Below are 21549 nucleotides of genomic sequence, written 5' to 3' on the forward strand. Positions count from 1 at the left end.
CACAGAGGCTAGGCCATGTTCACAGAATTCTATTCTTTACCTCTTCCATTCTCAGGTACTGGCAACACATTCAGCCTTCAAAAAATGCACAGTTCATGAAATTATACTCTCTCATAAAGATCTTTCATTTGTTAAATGAAAATTAGCTCAAAAATAGGGGTAATGGACATCCAGTAGCCACCCACGGATCTGAATGTTTCCGAAGTCATACAAATGTAGGAGCTTTAGGTTTTCACAGTGAAAGGTTGCTATGCTTATAACTCCTCCTTCCTCTACTCTAGGCATCGTTAATTTCTTCAGTTTCCTAAAAAACAGTACTTAAGAGGGGAGAAAATGCTATTTTTCACCTTACACATAGCAACCAAGTCCAAAATACAGGGTTTATGTCAATGAAATTATCATTTCTACCACATATAGAAAGCCCAGAATGCTTTTAGAAGTCTCAGGGGAGTAACTCACATGTCTACTTACCTAGATTGGGCATGAAAATGACAGAAAAATTGAGGAAAAAAACCCTTTGTATCATATGATCATAAAAGTTCTTTAGTCATACCTCAAATTTCTAAGAACAAAAGCCTCTCAGGATATAATTTCCATTTCAAAAAAAAAAAAATAGTGAGAATCCAAATTGGCATAAACTAAAGAATATCTGCTCCCATTCCATCTCTATACCCTGAAACTTTGCATCTAGAATCTCAAACATATCGGAAAATATTTTTTAAGTAAATAAAACCCTACCACGTGATGGAAGAAAATAAGCACATTTCTACTTTTGGAAACAGTACTGTGAATTCAAACACCAGTTACTTGAGGACACAATTAATAGACTTTCAAACAAGCCTAGATCTTGTATGCATATCAAAATCCATATGTCACTATTTCTAATTCATTTACATAATCTTTCACCAGTTTGCTTTCCAACTCTGCCAAACCAGTAGTTGGCTCTTCCTGTTTCCATTTCCTGGGGGTATTTTTTTCTGTAGTCTAATAAAAAGTATTCTATTTTTATATTGAAATTATCAAGTTTTACCTTCATTCAAACAAAACTATTCTGCTCCTCTTCTCTTACATTAGAGCCATAACGCTGCTTAAAGTTTCTCCTCGTTCCTACAAACTCCTGCGTTTTTTTTCCCTATACTCCTTGGCAATCTACTTTTTGTGGTGCTGTTAACACACATGGTTTAGTAGTGTACTGGAAAAGGAACAGGTTTTGGGTCCAATAACCTGGCATTCAATGATTCCTTCCTTTAAATTGTCTCCAGTATTTACCTCTTGCTCACCATCGCAATCACCTGGGCTCCTATCTGCCTAAATTACCAATATGATAGCATCTAGACTGTGCTTTTGTCTCAATCCTTATTTTCTCCTTTGCTTACCAGGTTCACCTTTCTACCCCCTTTTATGTCATTCCTGAATTAAAAAAAAAATTTTTAATGTGCTATATTAACAGTGCCCAGAACTTCATTTCAGCATTCACTGATGTCTATAATCTAGTTTTCCCCAACTACCATTAAACCCATCCAGGCAAGTTTCATTTGTCCTGTCTAGCACTTGACTTGTGCTGTTACTTATTCCTTGAATACTCTCCCTATTTCCCCTCAAATACTACCAATCTTCAAACATCTACTGAAATCTTCACCTCCTGTATGAAGGTCTCCTTGACTATCCCAGCTCACACAGAACTCTTCCTTTTCCAATCTTTGGTGACAACTTTTATCTCCATCACACAATCAAACACATAATTGGCAGGGAGGCGGTGGGGGGAAGGCTGTATACACTCGTGTGAGCCATCTTCCCCAACTAGATGGGAATACAGTAGTGACATTTGGTTTGTTTCATGTTCTTTTTTTGTGTTCACCCACATTAAGGACAGAGTGGGGACTAAATAATTTGAAAATTGCCAATTGTTATTATTATTTTTGAAACAGAGTCTCTGTCACCCAGGCTGGAGTTCAGTGGCATGATCTCAGCTCACTGCAACCTCCACTTCCCTGGTTCAAGCAATTCCCCTTCCCCTGCCTCAGCCTCCCGAGTAGCTGGGATTACAGGTGCACACCACCAAGTCTGGCTAATTTTTTTTTGTATTTTTAGTAGAGATGGAGTTTCACCATGTTGGCAAGACTGGTCTCAAACTCCTGACCTCAGGAAATCTGCCTGCCTTGGCCTCCCAAAGTGCTAGGATTACAGGCGTGAGCCACCATGCCCAGCCAGTCAATACAGAATTTTAAATATCTATTGTACTCTTAATTCCAGGTCTTCTATCAAAAAGTTTACATTAAGGTACATTGATAACAGAACTCAAAAAGATGAAAACCACACAATACAAATGGGCAAGAGTAATCAGGCATGAAAGGAAGGCATATGAATGGCAAATAAGCACATGAGAAGATATTTGGTGTCTTTAAGACATTAGGAAATGCCAATTTAAACCACAATGAGATATCCCTACACATGTACTATAATGCCTAAACTTAAAAAGATTATCAAGTGTTAGAAAGGATGTAATGAACTGTGCCTCTAATACACTGCTGGTGGAAATATTAAAATGGTACAAACACTTTGTAAAACAATTTGATGGTTTCTTAAAAATTGAAATTACCCCTACTGTATATTCTAGTCATTGCACTCCTAGTTTTTTACTGAACAACAACAACAAAAAAAGCATATGTCTATGTAGATATTTGTATGTAAATATTTATAGATTTAATTGAAGTAGCCAAAACTAGAAACAAGCCAAATGTCTACCAACAGGTAAATGGATGAATAAAATGTGATATAGCCATAAATAGAATGGTACTCAGCAATAAACAGAAACTACTGAAACAAGCAATGATATGGATGAATCTCAAGTGCATTATACTGAGTGAAAGAAACCAGAATCAAAAGCTACATAGAGTTTATAGAGAATATAGAAAAAAACCAAAATTATGCCAATAGGGCACATACAGTGGTCACTAGAGTTGGGAGTGAGGAAAAGTATCGACCAAGAGAATTTTAGTGAGTGATAGAACTTTTCCGTATCTCGAATGGGTGGCAGTTACATGACTACACATTTCACAAAACATATAGAACTGAACACCAAAAAGAGTGAATTTTATAGTAAGAATTAAAAATAAGTAACCTCATTGTGCAGACTAAGAGTGTAAGTCATCAATTAGCTTGGAATACATCATCACCAACTACTGTATTATACTGAGATGAGAAAAAGGAAGAACAGTATTTGTTAATTATTTTGTGGAAAATCCTAAAAATATGCTGACGGAAGTCAAAACAATTTTTTTTGCTAAACTCAGTAGAACTGTCATTTAATAATTTTATTAATATTACATAATCACCAACATTTAGTGATGTCAGACACATACCCACCCCCTCTGCTAGTCAATCCATCCATTCATTCTCTCAATATTTACTGAACATCAGCAACAGACCTGGCACTGTTTCAGGTATGGAAAATGTACAAGTAACAGGCCAGAGGAGGTCCTTCTCTCAGGAGGCTTACATGCTTACTAGCAGAAATGAAGTAAAGAAACATCATTCTGACAGGTACTGCTATGAAGACAGATAAAGAAGGTGACGTGTTAGAAGGTAGGGGATCACCACTTTCAATAAGACGATCAAGGAAGGCCTCTCTGAGAGGGTGACATTTGAACTAATCCTAAGTGACAAGAAAGAGGCAGGAAACCAAAATCTGGAGGCAGAGCCTGCTTGGCAGAGGCACCAGTAAGTACAGAGGACCCCAAAAGGTCAGTGTGGGGAATGAGCAAGGAGGAACAGATACTAAATACAGCAATCAGGGCCCTGGTAATTTAGGGCCTTACAGACCCTAAATTATGTTACTTTCTGCTGCTTGCAATGAGAAGCCACCAGAGGGCTTGAAACTATCAGCCACATAATCTGATTTATGTTTTTAAAAGATCCATCTGGCTGCCTATTATTTAGGATAGTCTGCTTTCTTCTTCTCTATCTCAAATACCTGTTTCTTCATTTGTCTTCACTATGGGGCGTTAGGCAGATCACGAATACTGTCTCTGTTCCAGTTTTCATATCTGTAAAATAGTGACGCCAGTCACCAGCAAGTGCTGAAACTCTCATAGTTAAATATTTAACTCTGAGGCTGACTGCGGTGTCATTTCTATTCTCACCTTCTCAGGACACTGCCTCATCAATCCTCTTGTCTCTCTCACATTTTCGATCTCGGCACAAGTCCATTGCCCTCTTCATATTTCACCTGTTGAACAAAATCCTTACTCTGAAACTGCCATTTCTTTGCGCTACCATCTCTTCCCTTTAACCACTTTTGCTTTGTCACCAAAACAGATGACAAAGCAAACATACTCCCAAGAGTAAGCACTGTGCCTTCGCCCCATGCCCCAGGTTCTCCTCTTCACTGCTCATTTACTCCTTAGCCAATTACAATCCAATCCAATCCCTTCTTGAAAATCACCAACACCCATCTGTCAACAGCTCTCAGGTTCTATTCATGGTCTTCTGAACCCTCTCATCAGATTTTGTACCACTATCTCCCACTGGAAGAAAAGGATAAGGTAACAAAGACAAAAAGGCAGGATTCTATTCCCAGCTGTGTTACTAGCTACTTTGTATGATACTGGAAAAGCCATGTTGTTTCTCTGGGCGTTAGTTTCAGTATCCGTGCCCACAGCGGGTCAGATTTCTACATAGTCTTAGAGTCCTTCTACTGGAAATTCTAAGACTACCTGATTCTTCCCTTTGGCATCTATGACTTAGCATGATCTTGGTTCTCTACATAATTCTGTCTCCTTTATTAGGATGTGTTGCTCATCTTCTTAGTGGGGCACTAGTCCTCCAAGTTCCTAACAAAACGCACTTTAAACTGTACTTGAGTCACTATATACATTCCCTCCCTGGGTAATATTACTTTCAATAGCAAAAACCACAACTACTTTTGCACCAACCTAACAGCATCCACATTGACTCCCTCAATTGCAATTACTATGAAGAGGCCTCCCTGACCTCCAGACCAACATTGCCACCTATATGAAGAATATTTCCAATCATAGGTAGTTCTGGCACTTAAAACTCATGTAGCCAAGGTAACAGTACTACTGCTCCAAACCTATTCTTGACCTCTTCATTTCTTTTTTTCTTTTTTCTTTTTTTTTGAGACAGAATTTCGCTCTGTCACCCAGGGTGAAATGCAGAGGCACAGTCTTGGTTCACTGCAACGTCCACCTGCCATGTTCAAGCAATTCTTGCATTTCAGCCTCCTGAGTAGCTAGGATTACAGACACAAACCACCATGCCTGGCTAATATTTGTATTTTTAGTAGAGATGGGGTTTCACCATGTTGGCCAGGCTGGTCTTGAACTCCTGGCCTCAAGTGATGCGCCCATCTTGGCCACCCAAAGTGCTGGAATTACACGGTGCCTGGATGACCTCTTCATTTCTCTTAATTACTCACCATTATCAATGAGAGTTAAGCTCACAACATGATGTTTTTGCCAAATTTCCACATAGTTTACTATTTCTACTCAAATATCAACTCCTCCCCTTCCTCTTCCTTAACAATGTAGTCCTAAAATTATTACATAAGGCACAGCAAAGTAGGTATCCACAGAGGGGAAAGGGGGTGGCCAACTGTGGTGGCTTGCAGTTGGGTCTATCAAGCCCAAGGGTGGCTCGGAAACCTGATGTGGAAGGTCAGAGTCAAGCAGAGACAGGAGGGCACCTGTGTGTTTGTGTGGTCTAGTGGAGGGTGTCCAAACCCCAGCAGGGTGAGGACAGCCCAGCACGGGAGTCTGTGCCTAGGTGGGATAAGGAGGGCAGCCATAGAAACAGAGGGTGTCCCTATGACCCAGAATGTGGCATTAGACTGTAATCAGAAAGAGGAAAGTGTCTTTAGGGATAGGGACCCTCCTTGAAGAAATGGCCAATTCCAGATCTAGGTCAGGAAAAGTACAAGATGGGCCTAAAGCAAGGATGTACTCAAGGAATGATGGGGACAAGGCAAAGGGACACAGAAACCACCCTCAACGGGCTTCCATTGGCTTAATAAGGAATATTCTGACCATCAAAAATTAGGACAGTAATAGTCTGTACGTAACTCACTTCACAAAACAAAAAGCAATGATGCCATGCCGATATACATAAATACATGAATAAACAAATGCTGATGACGAATGGGGTGCTTACACAGCTTCAAAGTACCTTCCACAAAATATATTATAATTGCAAAAGGAAAAGAGTAACTTTATCATGGAGAAACCCTGCAAACAGCACCTGAATCAAGTGGTCTAAGTACAGAAATAACACAAACAGAAGTCACATGCCACCTGACAGGATGCAATGAGAAGAATGCACAAAACAGAGCTGGGAGTAGAATCCTGCCCTTCTTTCTGTTACATTATCCTTCCATTCCAGCAGGAGATGGTGGTATAAAAGCTGATGCTAAGGTTGGGGAGACCATGATATTACTGCCAAAGGTACATCTGTTGAATCTAATCATGAGGAAACATACCAGAAAAACCAATGGAAAGACTTTCTACCAAATAACTGCCCTTTAATTTTCAAAAGCAGTATCAAGCCATGAAATCTAGAAAAGACTGAGGAACTATCCCAGACTAAAGAGACACGACAACTAAGCACAACACATAATTCTGAACTGGATCCTTTCGCTATAAAAGGAATTATTGGGACAAACTGCAAAAGAGTAGACGCTAGTAACTTACCCATACTAATTTCTGGATTTTGATGGTTATATTCTGGTTATGTAAGTGAATGTCCTTGATGATAGGAGTTCTCTGTAATATACATTTGTGTAGATCCGTGATTATTTCAAAATAAATTTTTACACAAAAGATAGACACTTACATAAGCTTTTTCTGTAATATCTCAAACCTGTCCCCTTCTTTCTATTACCCCCAACATCCTTACTCCAGACAGCCTAGCTCTCATCCTTCTACACAGCTGGAATAATTTCTTAACAAGGCTCTTTATGCTCCAATCCACCCTACAAACACGCTGCCCAATAAGGTTTCCCCAAGTGCACTTCCTCTCCTGCCATGTCCTGCTCCAATATTTCCATAACAACTTACTACCTACCAAATTAAGTACAAATTTCTTAGTGTAAGTTTCAAGTTCAACTCCCTTCTAGTTCCAATTAGCCTCTTCCAGGTTTTCTTACCCCCAACACGACATCACAGCCCACCATGCGGCTCAGCCACACTCAGTGTTTTCTCCCTATCTCCAGGATTTTGCTCATAGAGCTCCCTCCTCCAGTAAGTACTCACTCCCCACTCCCTGCAACATTTTCAACACTAAGTGTAAATGCCAACTCTGATCATCTCCCACTTCCCCATTTTCCAAGACTTGCCCATATAGCCTCTCTCTGCCGGAATATCTAAAGTCAATTTTGCCACTTACGAGCCAAATTCAGTTCCATATCACAGTTTTCGTATATTTATCTCAAAAACTCGTAATATATAAGGTGAATATTCATTACACATTGATGAAGTATTCATCACACATGAAATTAAGTCATGGCCACAGTTATGAATCCAGATGGCCAGCTATTATCTCATACTCCCTCCCTAAGGTATTAACTTTTTAAGCATTCAAATTACTTTTTGTTTGTCCTGTTTCTTTCCTTAAACTACAGTTTTCTATTTCTAGCATAAAATACAAACAATTTCTACTACTTTCCTACATAAAAATTTTGGCCTTAGCCATACCACTATCGATCATAAATCCAGAGGTTTCCAGAGCATAAATTAATTAAGTGCTTATATGGAATTACATTTTAACTTCATTATTACCTTACTATATAAGGAACAAAATAAAACTTTTAAAACTAAAAACAAATCCTATACTTCACAAGTTTAAAACCAGAGACCCTAATGTTTTAAATGAAGACACTATCCATTTAACATGCTTATATTTTTCCTCGGTTTTCATTAATAAATGTTGGAACGTCATCAAAGATATCCAAGTTAATGACTATATTTAAATATAATATTTTTCTCTCAATTGAATTTAGTAAATGAAACAAAATGATATATTGTTTAGCAGTGGGGGTAAATTTTTATCAGCAAATGAGTAGTACAAAACTAAAGTAACAGCTGAAAGTGAAGAAAAAAAGTATTATTTTGCAGAAAAACATAATGACATCAAAGTATGAAGAGAAGCAAAGTGTTGCTCCTAAATTAGTGGTGATCAATATAACATCTGCTATTACTCCAACATTCTAAGGACAGAAAAGGTCAGACACACCTAGAATTACAATATTGCAAAAGGCAATATTGAATATTAAATCTATAAGTGATATCTCCATAGTAAGAACTTTACATTCAAAAGTCTAAGTCCCTAGTATGTCGCTGCTATGAAAACTGCATTAAGTTGAATAATTTGAGGTTATCTAACTGAAACCATGGCTTTTATCTCAGCACCATTTTTAAAGTATGGTGTAAATAATAAACCAATATTTGACATGATAAGAGGCAGACATACTGACATATAAGCCTATGATATTTGTGATGTTTAAAAATAAAACTCACAAAAGTACACTGTACATACTGATTTGTGTATTATAAAACACTTAATTTTTTTATTATCACCACTCTTCCCTGAAATATCATAAGTGAATAAAAAATGAATATCAGGAGAAACAACTCTCATTTTAAATAATTTATAAAATATTTACCTGGTGGAATTCTAGGTACATTAGCAACTTCAAAATCAAAATATTATGAGACACATAATAAGTAAAAGAAAGTTACATGTTTTCATTTCCAAATGACCTAAGCAATGCTGTAATGGATTTATTTATGAGAGTAAGCACCAATACAATCTCTCTCTCTCAGACACACATCCCACCATTCTTTCATACATTGCATTACACAGAAATATTTACGTCTCAGCTGCTTATTCTGAAAGTTTGGTAAAAGGGCAAACTTTGTCACAAACTCCCCGAATTCTGATGCTTTGGTTTGTCATACGATGTGAGTTTCAAGGAAACTTCAGGGGCAATTGAAAAATAAAAGAATACATATAGGTTATTTACTAAACTGTTTCATTCTCTTGTGAAAAAAAAATCAGCACATATTAAGATAAATACCTAATTACTTGTCTTGAAACCTACCAGAATATGCCCTTTGAAATAGTAAACTTTACATTTAAAAGTCTAAGTCAACGTTAGCCCTGTGTTACGATGCTATCAAAGTGACTATGACTATCGCCATAAACAGCCAGTGTTATGTCAACAAAAATGCCCTGTTTCCATGAGGAATTGTGTAAATAAAAAGAACAAGGAATTCATAGTAAGTTTCAGAGTTTATTTTTTTTAATCTGGTTTTAAAAAAACACAACTGCTCCTCTTTTAAGTGAAATCATAGATCACCCCTCCTCATTTTTACAGTAAAATGTAAATGGAAACGATATTTTTCTCCCCAGACTAACCTGAAAATCATGAAGGTAGATTTGAGACTACAAAATACTTGAAACTAGATTAACAAGTTATGTTAAAAGATACTCTATTTCGATTCTTCAAAGGAAATTACACTAGTAACTCTTGAAGCACATTAGTGATTAGCAAAGCGATTAGTTCAACTTAATCACTTTAAAATGAAGAAACTGAGGCTCAGAGCAGTTTTGTTGATGTCCAAGCAGACAGGGGAGTTCTAATCTACCTGCCACAACTAGGTCTGGTGTCCATTCTGAGGGCTTTACATTTAGCTTTGTCAGAATTTACTTTACAATTTGGCACTAGACAATCCATTCACTGGAAATTATTAACAGATGACTTTCGTCACCACTCTCACGGAATGCCCACAGACTGAAATAAAGACAACACACACCTCACAGCCATTACTCATTTCTGTCAGTTTAAAAAATTAACCTGGGCAAGAATCATTTTTCCTATTTGAATAGACACTCCTTCCTCAGAATAATATTCAGTAACGCTAATACAAATAATGTAATATCTTCTTTCTTCATTAACCTCCAAAGGGTGTATAGAAGAGTAAAAACCAGCAGTTCTCAGCTTCTGGATCTCAGAATTCCTTTTCATTCTTAAAAGTATGAAGGATCCCAAAGAGCATTTGTTTATGTGAGTTATAGTTATTGCTACCACATCATTGGAAATTAAAACTAAAAATAAATTATTTAAATTAAAATTAGAACCTAATATTCTAAATTAGGTGTAAATTAAAAATTAAAACAATGCTTTTTACAACATTCCAGTTAAAAATAAGTCATTTACATATTCAAACCATAACAATATGAAAACTGTTTATTGAAACAATATTTCCCCAAACAAAAGTCCTTAGTGACAAGAGTGGCACTGTTTAACATTTTTGCAAGACCACCGTCACACTCAATAGAAGACTGCTGGATTTTCATTGCTACCTGTGGTGCTATGTTTTTCTTCACGTATATAAAGAAAATCTGGTCTCATATAGATATGTTGTTGGGAAACGGAAAGAATATTTTAATGGTCATTTCAGATAATTGTAGATATGAATCTTTGATATTATACTGAAAATTCACACTGAATAGTTCTTTAAAGGTTAGTTTCAATGTGGAATCTGAAACAGTATCAGTGAACTTTTCCTACACGATTATATCAAAATCCATTGGTCTGTGTTCCATTTTGAGTGGATATTCGACCAAAGCATGATTTCTGACTGTGTGAACTTCCTTGAAAAGGTCTCAGGAACCCTCTAACCACGATTTGAGATCTACCAGAAAATACTGTAGTTCAAGGTTCAACCTAATGATGAAGGATACTATTAAACCTAGAAGCAGTATACCCTGCCTTAATCCTTTATGATATTTAATTCATTAATCTATTCAACATTCCCCAAAATGAATTATCATCATATTTTAAGAAATAGGCAAAAGGTTGGGCTTTTGTTCAAAATAAGAGACTAAGAATGATACTTGGAAGAGTTTAAATATTATAACATGTAGACTGAACTCTAGAAAAACATCCAAATTTCCTCTGATCCTTGAGCTTTTACTCTGATAATCATCAAAACAAATAGGTTTGGATACTATTCACCAAGAAAAGCTGTAAAGAATCATTAATCTATAAGAGATGTCAAATCTCTTATAAAGCTTTAAGTTAAAGTTTTTAGGAAATTTAGCTGGCACAAAACCAGTACGTATATAAGCAGAATGAATCCTTATTGACTGTATTAACAAACACATAAGGAATTTTGGAATACTAAAGAGGAGACACAAGACAACACTTCCTGTGCCCACAAATGCCGGATAGGCTCAAGGTCACTAATTCATACTAACATGTCTAAGGCTATGCGTGGGTCCTTGGACCATCAGGAGGGGCTTCATGAGTTGAGCAGGAAAAGTACATTTAAAATAGTAGAAACAGGGATATAAAACAAACATAAGAGACAACTAATCATTTTAGCTTACTGCATCTGTAACATTTCTACCAGAAACATCATTATTCAAAGAAATAGTTTTCAAAACTAACAAAGCATAAATAGAACTGTAATAACAAAGGTATAGTGCATAATCATTTTTTAAAATGAGCTTAATCGTAAGAAATTAACAAATATTTAATAAATGCTTAAATATTTTAAGTATTTATAAGATTCTGTGGAATTTCATATAATGAAGGAAAAAACTAAAATATGAAAACTAAAAGTATAAAACCATCTCATAATAGCTAAAACATATACAATGCACACTAACATATCGAAAGGAATTCAAAGTATTTCTCATAAATTAACTCACTTAAATTGTCTTAACTACCTTTGAGATGGGTACTATTTAATTCCTTTATACAGCTGAGAAGATTAAACAATTAAGTAGCAGAGTAGGGATTTCAACCAGTCATGCTGTTAACTACCAGGCTATACTACCTCATACCAGTTTACTAAAAACATCATTTACAAAAATATTCACATCACATGAAAAAATTTCCTTCTCTAAAAGTAAAGCAAAGCAATAGCAGTAAAACACAGCTCAGTTTGGTTCTGATGGCAGCCATGCTATCTCATGACTTGTGTTAGGGCTTATAATTTAAAGAGACAGCATTAGAATATGATTGAATAGTTCATACTATGGGGAAACTATAAAAATGTATCCTTTATGAAATGTTTGCTTCCATAAAAGCAAGAAAAGCAAGGTTTGAGGCAATGCCAATGAAAATAATACATAAATTAAAATTTTTGCTTTTGGTTTGGGAAAAAAACAGAGTAGGAGAAAGCCACAGCAATACATGTAAACCCTGTATCCTGTTAATGGGATGGACATATTCCCCACAAGATAATTTTTAACGAAATAAAGGAAAATATCCACATAGTTCTGGATGCCAAAGGAACGAACTATACCAAGGAAATCTATTCTTTATATAGTCCATAAAGGAATAATTTATCACAACCATGCCATAAAAACAGTACTGAAGCAAAGTCCAACCCAAGTATTCACTGTATAACTTAGAACCACCCTTTATAGTCATATCTAAAACCTCTTCCTTGTTTTTTCTAAATATATACAACATGATATCTGCAACAAGGAAAGCCAAGAGATATTTTACAGTAAATAAAATATGTCTTCTTGCAGATCTGAAAAGTTATAAATATACCAATTCAAAACTGCAGTGACATATTTCACTTCCAATATAAGTAAGAAAGCAAGATTGTCCACTTAGTAATTTTAGATATGCTGAGTCTTTAAAGCCCTCAACAGTTAACGAAATGATTTATTTGTATTGAAAAACCACAACTTTCATATAATTAACCTACCCAGAAAAGGGCAGAAGGGAGGGAAGCTTGTGGGTAACAAATACAGGATTCAATTTTATTTTTCACAACCGATGAAGTGATGATTAATAAAGAAAGCCATAATAAAAAAAGGACTAAGACCACAAATAAACTAACTTCAAGCAATATTAGTAAACCAGCAAACAGCTAAAGGAAAAAAAAATCTAGTATTCTTCTGCAAAATTACTATATTTACATAGTAACTGCCAGTAAAACATAAATTTTCTAAACACCTAAAACAGGCAATGGGGAGTGGGGGACACCTACATATGCCCCTTCAAAATCAACGTAGATATTTTAGAACGTTTTTTTCCTCTACTTCAAAAAAATAACATTATATCAACATGCAAAAGGGACCATATGACCATCCTTAAAACAGTAATCTGAAATGTGTTTAAATTTATCGACTGTAAAGATAATGCTAACCTTCAACATGTATAAAGCCATGACTTTCAAAAAAATGGAGAAAACCAACTTACCTTGATACATTTTCTGGAATGTATTCTAAGACTGGATACCCATCACTTCTTCTAGACGACAGGTCACCATGTGATTTCCATGACTCCACTAAAGTATTGACAGGAGGAAAGGAACTCAGGTGTTGGAAAGATTGGTCTCTAGCCGATCGCGATAAAGATATTGTACCCTGAGCACCAATCCTGTAGTGGAAGGACTGTCCACCTGAATTCACTCCAACAATGGCAGAGGAAGGGATGCTGGCCTCCGGGTAATAGCTCCCATCATCTGGTTCTTGTTTAATACCCACTGGGAATCCGCTGCCTTCACAGTTACCATCAAAGCCGGGCACAGGTGGTCCTAAAATTCCTGATAGGGAATAATAGTCTTTATCATCCATAAAAGAAAAATATGAGCCATCCATAAATGGAAATGGGTTTACTGTTGGATTCCCTTTAAAAGAGGTGCCCGAACATGAATGCTTGGTTGATTCTTGCTTTATTGGTACTGAGAATGGAGAATCCGAATTTATTTTGCTATTTCCTCCTAGACATGAGCTGCTAAAAGCTCCATCTGGTTCTGGTTTTATGTACTGGACAATATTAAGCTGGCCAGTCACACCATTTGAGATGGCACTCTCTACTTCCTCAGTCTTAGGAAAAGGGACCTCTTGAGCACCTTTCTCCTGTGTGTCTGGACTGGGAACCACATCCCGTGATGTACTGGATCCAGCAGAGGTGCCAGAAGCAGTGTAGCTGAAGGCATTGTTTACAGGGCTACAGATAGATCCCACAGTACTGGCTGCCGGACTGGAAAGCGTGGATCTGTTATTAGTGTTGGAAGGGCTGGAAACAGAGCACCTTGAGTTGTTGATATTTGCAGGGCTAGACACAGAGGATCTCAGAGTGACGTTATTGGGACTGGAGACTGGAGATTTTACACTGCAGTGACTTGGAGGGCTGGAAATTGAGGATTTCATGCTACTTAACGGACTTGAGAGAGGAGAGCCCACGTTGCTAGCATGTGCAGGGCTGTGCGACCTGGAGCCTCGATTTTCAACATTAGGAGAGCATGTCAGAGGAGTTCCCTGGGTGATTGGGCTGTGCACTGGAAAACTGCCAAAGCTGGCTGTGGTGGAGGACACAGAGTTGATTCCAGCAGGGCTGCAAACTGAAGATGTCATGTTCAGAGGGCTGCAAACAGACGGGCTTTTCTCATGACACATGATAGGGCTTTTAACAATGGCACGCATGACGCCACCATTCATGGAGCTCCCAGAGTCAGACATAAATGATCTCAAGGGCCTGTTCACACAACTTAGAGTGGAAGGACGATGGCCATTTCCTTTGTAAAATTTCACCAGCTGTTCAACATTCTGATAAATCTTAGCTGGACTCATGCTTCCTTGCTGGTTCTGCTGTTCATAGGAATAGTCAGCATCTCTTACAGAATCCATATATAAACCCATGGACTCAGCTACAGTTGCTGAAAGTTCCTTAGATTCCAGCTCAGTTTTAATATCAGCTGTTAAAATCCCAGGCCGATTATTGTCTTGCTGAAGGCAAGGGAGTAGTTCGTGTTTTTCTTTGCTGCTTCCTTGAGTACTGTTGTTTGGAATAGCACCGGAAACACAGCTTACGTTGACAATCTCCATGTAGTTATTCTCATCGGTCCTCTCTGTAGGTCCCAGGGAAGAATGCTCCACAGCCTGAGAAACTTGACCCCACCGTCTTTCCATATCTAGACCTTCAGGGAGACTGTGGTAGCCTTTGGTCTCCATCACTAACAAATAAATTTACATTAAAAAATTAGAGTCAGTTATAGCAATATTACTCTAAAAGAAATTCTAAAATTGCATTTACTGAGCCATGAAACACCTTCTACTTATTATAAGCAACATTTCTAGCCAATTTAAAACTGTTACCTTTTTGGATGCTGACATAACAGAGTATTGACTACAGCTTGTCCAGATGTCAGAACAAGAGAAGCGATCATATAAAACTCTTTTGGATCTAAATAAAAGTAACATGTTTGCTATAATACAGTCTTTAGAGTCTGCAAAAAATATTTACAAATGTTAACATATTAGACATTCAAAGTAATTCTGGGAATTAAGGCAGGCAAAAAAAGGAAACTGAGGACTTAGTGAAGTGGGTGGCTTGCCCAAAGTCAAAGACATAGTGACAAAGTTGGGTTTAAATCTCAATCTTCTGACTCCAATGCCTTTGGAGTCTATGGATCATATAGAAGCTGCCTTCCATATTTAATACATGGCCGTGTTAAAAACAATATGGAAATGTAATTAAAGTTACTCTTTCCAAACACAAACATACCAAATGAGTTATCATAGAAAAATAATTTGTGATTTTTTTTAGAAGTAAGACTTTCTTAAGATAGACTAGTGATGAAGATAATTTAATGTCAGTTCTGAAAAGTCAGGATCTATATATTCTGATTAAGATGGTCCATAGCTCAGAGGGGCTGTATGACAACTCAGGAATGTCTGGTGTCTTCTCTGTATTTGGCAATGACTTTGACATGCACCCTGACCTGTGCATGGTACCAGTGCTACCTCTGCTAGAACGACTACCAACAATCAAAAATGTTTACTCTCAATGGTAAATGGAGAAATCTGAGAGGAGCCCTGAAAATTTAAGCATTCGTTCATTCATTCAACAATATTTATCAAGTGCTTGCTACATCCTTGACCTTAGACCAGTCAGTGAATAGGTAGTGATAAACAGAAGAGACACAATCCCCATCCTCAAGCAACCCATAAGGTTGTTTCAGATATACAACCATATCCATGCACTCTATAGATCAATTTACTTCACAGATAAAATCATCATAATAGGCTATATTGATATAATTCTTACTCATATAATTTAATGCAGTATATTAACTCATTTAACCTTACACACAACCCTGAATGACTGATAAAAGTATTATCCAAATAATACAAGTGTGAAAACTGAGGCACCGGGCAAACCACTAAGTGTTGGAGCTACAATTTGATAGCAAGTCTCTCTCTACATCAGTTTCTCAATCTTGGCACTATTGACATTTTGGGTCTGATGATTCTTAGCTGTGGAGGTCTGCCCAATGCATTGTTAAGGTGTTTAGCAGTATCCCTAACCCTACCCACTAGATGCCAGTAGTATTTCGCCTCCCCAGTTGTGACAACTGAAAATGTCTCCAGACATTACCAAATGCCCATGGGGGGGCAAAATCACCCTTGACTGACAACCACCACTCTAAAGAAACACATCTTAAAGGAAATTAACTCACTCACAGTAAAATTTTATTTTTACATTTTACTATTTTAAAACTCCTAAAATCTGTATTATGCAGTTTTCAAACATCTCGAAGTCTTTAAACAATCTATGGCTCAATAAAAGTCCTGATCTAAAAGATGGCTGTTTCTGCCAATTCTTATACCAAGCTTTATTTAGTCCTCTCATACCTTTCCCTCTTGCCACTATCTTGACCCTGCCTACCTTCCCTTTGTTTAAAAAACAAACAAACAAACAAATAAAAAGGAAGTCCTTCTGTTTAAGAACATGTATTAATTAACATTGAAAAATAATGGCTACTAAATAAATTTGCATAGAAAATCTTAGTTTGGACTCATAGTAAAATTTGCATTAGATAGCACAAAGCCCTATGAATGAAATTAATGTCCAATTGTCCAGTATATATAATTACTCTTACTTTTCTGTGTTTTACACTAGAGTTTAAGTTCTGTAAAGGGCAGAAATTGATCAATTTCATTACAGTATCCCAAATTAGATAGATCACAAAAAATTTTCAACTATTATAATATCAATACTCAATTTCCAAACATTAAAATCTACCAATTATGTAGTATGTTTTCACTTAAAGAACATCCTATAAATTCCTAATCAAAAATCAATCACAAAACAGTAGGAAATAAATAAAATTACAAAGGTTGAGGTAGTTATCTATTAATGGTAATTCCAGCCAAAAGATTTGGTGTGAATGAAAGCCAAGTAAAAGTTGACAGAAAACTGAACTAAAAAACAGTGAATTGGGATCCAAATAGCTAAGACTGGCCTTTTATGCTTTACTAAAAAACCATTTAGTCATAGCTATGTATTGAAAAATAGCAGTAAATATTATGTGCTGCTTCTATGTCTACCTAAGAATATTCTGTCTTCCCCATACTAAAGATGAATGACTATATAGCTAAGGTATAAATGGTTCAGAACCAAATTCATTAAACAACACGATATGTCTATTTGTATTCAAAACTGAACACTTTCTGCACATCTCACCCCCCACCCACCCCCAAATTCACATTCACTCTCTTGGCAAACTGCACCACAATCTAACCAGATGCCTGGAAGTTACTCTTGTCTCAACAACCTTACCCGAAGGCCTTCACTGGCACACTCTGCCTCACTCACACAGCCTCATTCTCTTCCTGGTCATAGACAAGTGGGCTCTCTGTCCTGTGTCTGAAGGGGGACCCTCACCCAGACCTCTCTCCAAAACCCATTTTCCAAACTGTCTTTGGGAAGGGTGGTCACTCTTGGCTTTTTTGGTTTCCCTATATAAATTTGCATACCAAAACCTCTGGGAGATTCTGTTTACTTTTTAATCCAGCATTCTTCAAATAATTTGACCACTGCACCTTTTTCTCAAAGAACATCTACTAAGATTCTGCACTTTTCGGCACTCTGCCCTAAAGCAAGAACCAAATCCCATGTTTGTGAGGCTACAGAAGACTTGAAGAGAATCTATATGGGAGATGATGGGCAGCAAAGACAGTCTTAAAGCCCTGGACAAGGTAGCACCTTATTAGCTAACATCATACAGCTGATCACAACTCTCCTAGTCCTATTTGGCTAACCTTGAACTCCCTTAATAACATAGAATAGGCTGTATTTCACCACATGATTGACAGGATTCTCATTAAGGAATTTGCAAAAGCTTTTGCTGAAATCTAAATTACTTTGTTTAAGGTATTCTCGTCTACCAACCTAAGGCACCTCTCAACAAAGGAAACAATACAGATTGGCAATAGTCAAACACAAAAGACAAGACATCTAGCATCTGCACGGCTTCCACGCAAACATTTTTTTAAGATCAGATATTTTTTAAAATAGCATTATTGAAATATTTTACGTTGAGTCTCCCTAGTATTTTAATTAGTCTTTTCTGTAAACAAATGGGTCCGGTTAGGAATTTATGTCCTATGTCATCCAGGAAACCGAGGCTGTCTTTCTGGAACTGGCACAATGACCATGGCTTGAGCAGAATTTCAGTCAACCCGTACTTACTAGTGAATACTGAAAATACTAGTCGATGAATATGATCCTCATAGAACTTAGTATCTACAGGATAAAGAAAAAGGTTTTGTTACTAAAGTATAAAATGAAGCTGATAGAGGTATACAAATCTAGCAAAAATCAGGCTTGCCTGCCTCACAGTGGAAACCATACCAAAGATTCTCTTAGGAAAAATGCAAAAAAATTATGAACTTTTAATTTTCATGCAAATGGGCCTCACCCCGAATCATAAAAAAAAATTCACATAAGGAAAAGCACTGGTGGAGGTGCTACTTTAAGCCATACATATGCTCTCAAACACAAAAGAAATGCTATTTTCACAAAGGAAAACCTTAAAGTTTTATGTTTTACAGTCTGCGTTAAATTGCCCTTTTCCCTAAGGAAGTACTTTTTTCATGAATATTAACAAAGATCCTTGCGAATTTGTATTTTATCTGGAAACACTTTCACTTTTAGTATCCCCCAAAACCCAATCTCATCATGATGGAAATGATAGAAAAGGCATCATTTTTAATATTTATTTCACTATAATATGGCACCTTAAAGACTATCGCTTAAGAATCTCACAATCATCTCTAGGCTGCATAGTTGTGAAAGTTCACTATACGTACCTATTTTTTGTCATTCCCCACTACAGAACTATTATGTTCCTCTCTTTTATAGATGAGGTAAATGATAGAAATCTGCCCAAGGTCACCTAAGAGAGCGGGAGAACCAGTTAGAACTGAGCACACCTGATTTCTATTCACTCACCTAATTTACCGAGCCACCTGATCTTTCCAAAAATCGCCAAACAAAACTATGCCTCCCTTAAAGGAAAAAGCTCCACTTTAAATTATTTTTTAAAACTTCTCTCAAGCTTTTCCACGATAGCTGCCACAATGTCAAACATAAAATTAAAACTTCACAGCAGGACTTCACAGATGGAGAATGCTGTTATCATTACTATGTAAATATCATCAATAACAGCACCTAGAGAAATGGCAATACAAAATGTTAAGAAGCAATTTGGTGCCTTTAAAATTCGGCGGTTTCAAAAGCTCGTCTGCTATCAAAAGTTTTCCTAACTCCTATGTCATAATAAATAATTAAAATTGATGGTGCCATAAACCATTATTATTTAAACCTGGTCTGTTTAAATTGAGTAGGCAAAGCCACGCACCTAAAATTCAGTAGCAGAGTAAGGATGCCACCAAAAGAAGCTTCGTCCCTTCTCCCTTGCCCTTAAAATTCCAACTGATGCCATAGGAAGCGTAGCCTGTCTCAAGAGTTTCGCGAATGCTAGGGAACGGGAAATGCACGAATTTCCAGAGCCCCTTTTATACAGGATCTATTAGGATCTCTATCTCCTTCAACTGCCCTTTCCGCTACACCTCCGGCTGAGAATTGGGAGCTTCCGCAATTGATAAAGGAAAGAAATAGTATTCAAACGTCCTTTAAAAATTGTACAGGGAAAATGATCCGAAATTCATCTTCGGGGAAAGGGAAGCGTGGTAGACCTCCCACTGCCAAAGGCAGTCAAAAGCTGCTAGTTAGAGGGCATTTATCCAAAGTGGCCAAACTTTCCCAAAATAGTCCTCTGGCGGCCAAAAGGGGAGAAAAGTGGAAAACCAAAACAAAACAACAAGCACACAGCACCATACTGACTGTGCCTCCGGATTACGCAGCCACTTCTCCCTGCAAAGTGCACGCTCCCGCGCCGCGGCCGCACGCTGAGCAGGGCAAGCTTTGCCCTGCCGCGCGCCCCTACACACCTGCCTCGGCCGGGGTCCGTCTGTCGCCGTCTACCTGTTGCAGCGCTTGCCACCGCCACGAAACCCCTGCTGCGGAGCCCCCCTAAATCCAACCACATCCAGGCCAGCGAGTGCCGCTCTCCCTGCAGAGGGAGAGCCCGAGGCAGCAACGCTCTTGCACCCAGGTGACTGACTGCACGGGCTTCCTCTGAGCAGCCTGAAGTTGGCTCCAGTCTCCCGGGCCCAATGACACCCCGGGCGCGGAGGGGCTGAAAGGAGGGGGCAGGGGCAGGGCCAGGGCGGGCAAGAAAGGGAGGGAGAGAGGGCGGGCGAAAGCCCAGAGGGGGAGTGGGCCAGCTGGAGGGCTGGCCCTTTTAAAAGCGGGTCACATGTCCAGATAAAGTTCAGGTTGCTATCCCGCCCCCCTGAACCCTTCCTATTGGCCCGAAGAGAAACAAGGCTCCACGCTGCACGGGTCAGGCGGGCTTCTTATTGGACAATCCAAGCTGTCAGTCACCAGGCGGGCGACATGACTGATACAAAGTTGCTGCGACACAGCCTGGACTCGGCAGCTTCCTTAAAGCCGCAGCCGCGACAGGATCCTGGGGTGCCGGGCGGTGGCTACATCAGGCGGCCTCCGCACGCTGCCCCCACCCCCATCGCTTGGCCGCCCAAACTTGCTTACGTCCACCCTGCTCTCCTTCTGGCCGACCCCAGGATATCTGGAGAGATGTGAAACGTGTGGGGACGCGGAAGAAGTCGGTTTTTCCGCGAGCAAAGTGTCGTCCCCTCACGCTCTCCACCTGCAGCGCCAGGTGAGCTGCAGCCCAGACCCTGGCGCCGCCCAGCAGCGTCCGCGCGCGGGGAGGACTCTGGGTGGGATCACCGACCCCCGAGGTTCCTCTCTCAGCCCCTTTCCACTGTCTCCAGAGTTACCTCTCAGCAGAGCAGCAGCAGCCTTCGCTGCCAGCGAGCAAGACGATCACGTTCCCACTCGATTTGAATGTACTTGTTTTAACCGTGCTGGAAGAACCCTTTAAACACAGCCTTCCTCCCATCCCTTAGACCCCTAACCAAACAAACAAACAAAAAAGAAAAAACAAAAGAAAGAAAAAGAAAAATGAAAAAAGTGCCAGAGTCAAGAGCTGCTCCTCTACTTCCTCAAAATTTTGTCACTATACTTACTACTTTAGTATTGGATTTTTCCACTAGTTCAATTTGAAAGCAAGCTTACCATCGAGGATATTCACGTTATAATGGGTGGAGGGGGTGGGTCACATAAGT

The 21549-nt window shown here is 38.4% G+C and overlaps 1 protein-coding gene across 1 annotated transcript in view; it reads right to left on the bottom strand.

Moving 5' to 3' along the window:
- The window catches only part of NR3C2 (nuclear receptor subfamily 3 group C member 2), a 372959-nt gene extending 352363 nt beyond the window's left edge, over positions 1-20596 (bottom strand). The window contains 3 exon segments of the mRNA XM_017850074.1: positions 13244-15002; positions 18524-18577; positions 20287-20596. Of these exon segments, the coding sequence (XP_017705563.1) occupies positions 13244-15002; position 18524 (1760 nt within the window). The 5' untranslated portion in view covers positions 18525-18577; positions 20287-20596.
- Between the last annotated feature and the right edge of the window lie 953 nt (positions 20597-21549).

This window comes from Rhinopithecus bieti, unplaced genomic scaffold, assembly GCF_001698545.2.
Source record: "Rhinopithecus bieti isolate Rb0 unplaced genomic scaffold, ASM169854v2 scaffold_32105, whole genome shotgun sequence".
Classification (NCBI taxonomy): domain Eukaryota; kingdom Metazoa; phylum Chordata; class Mammalia; order Primates; family Cercopithecidae; genus Rhinopithecus; species Rhinopithecus bieti.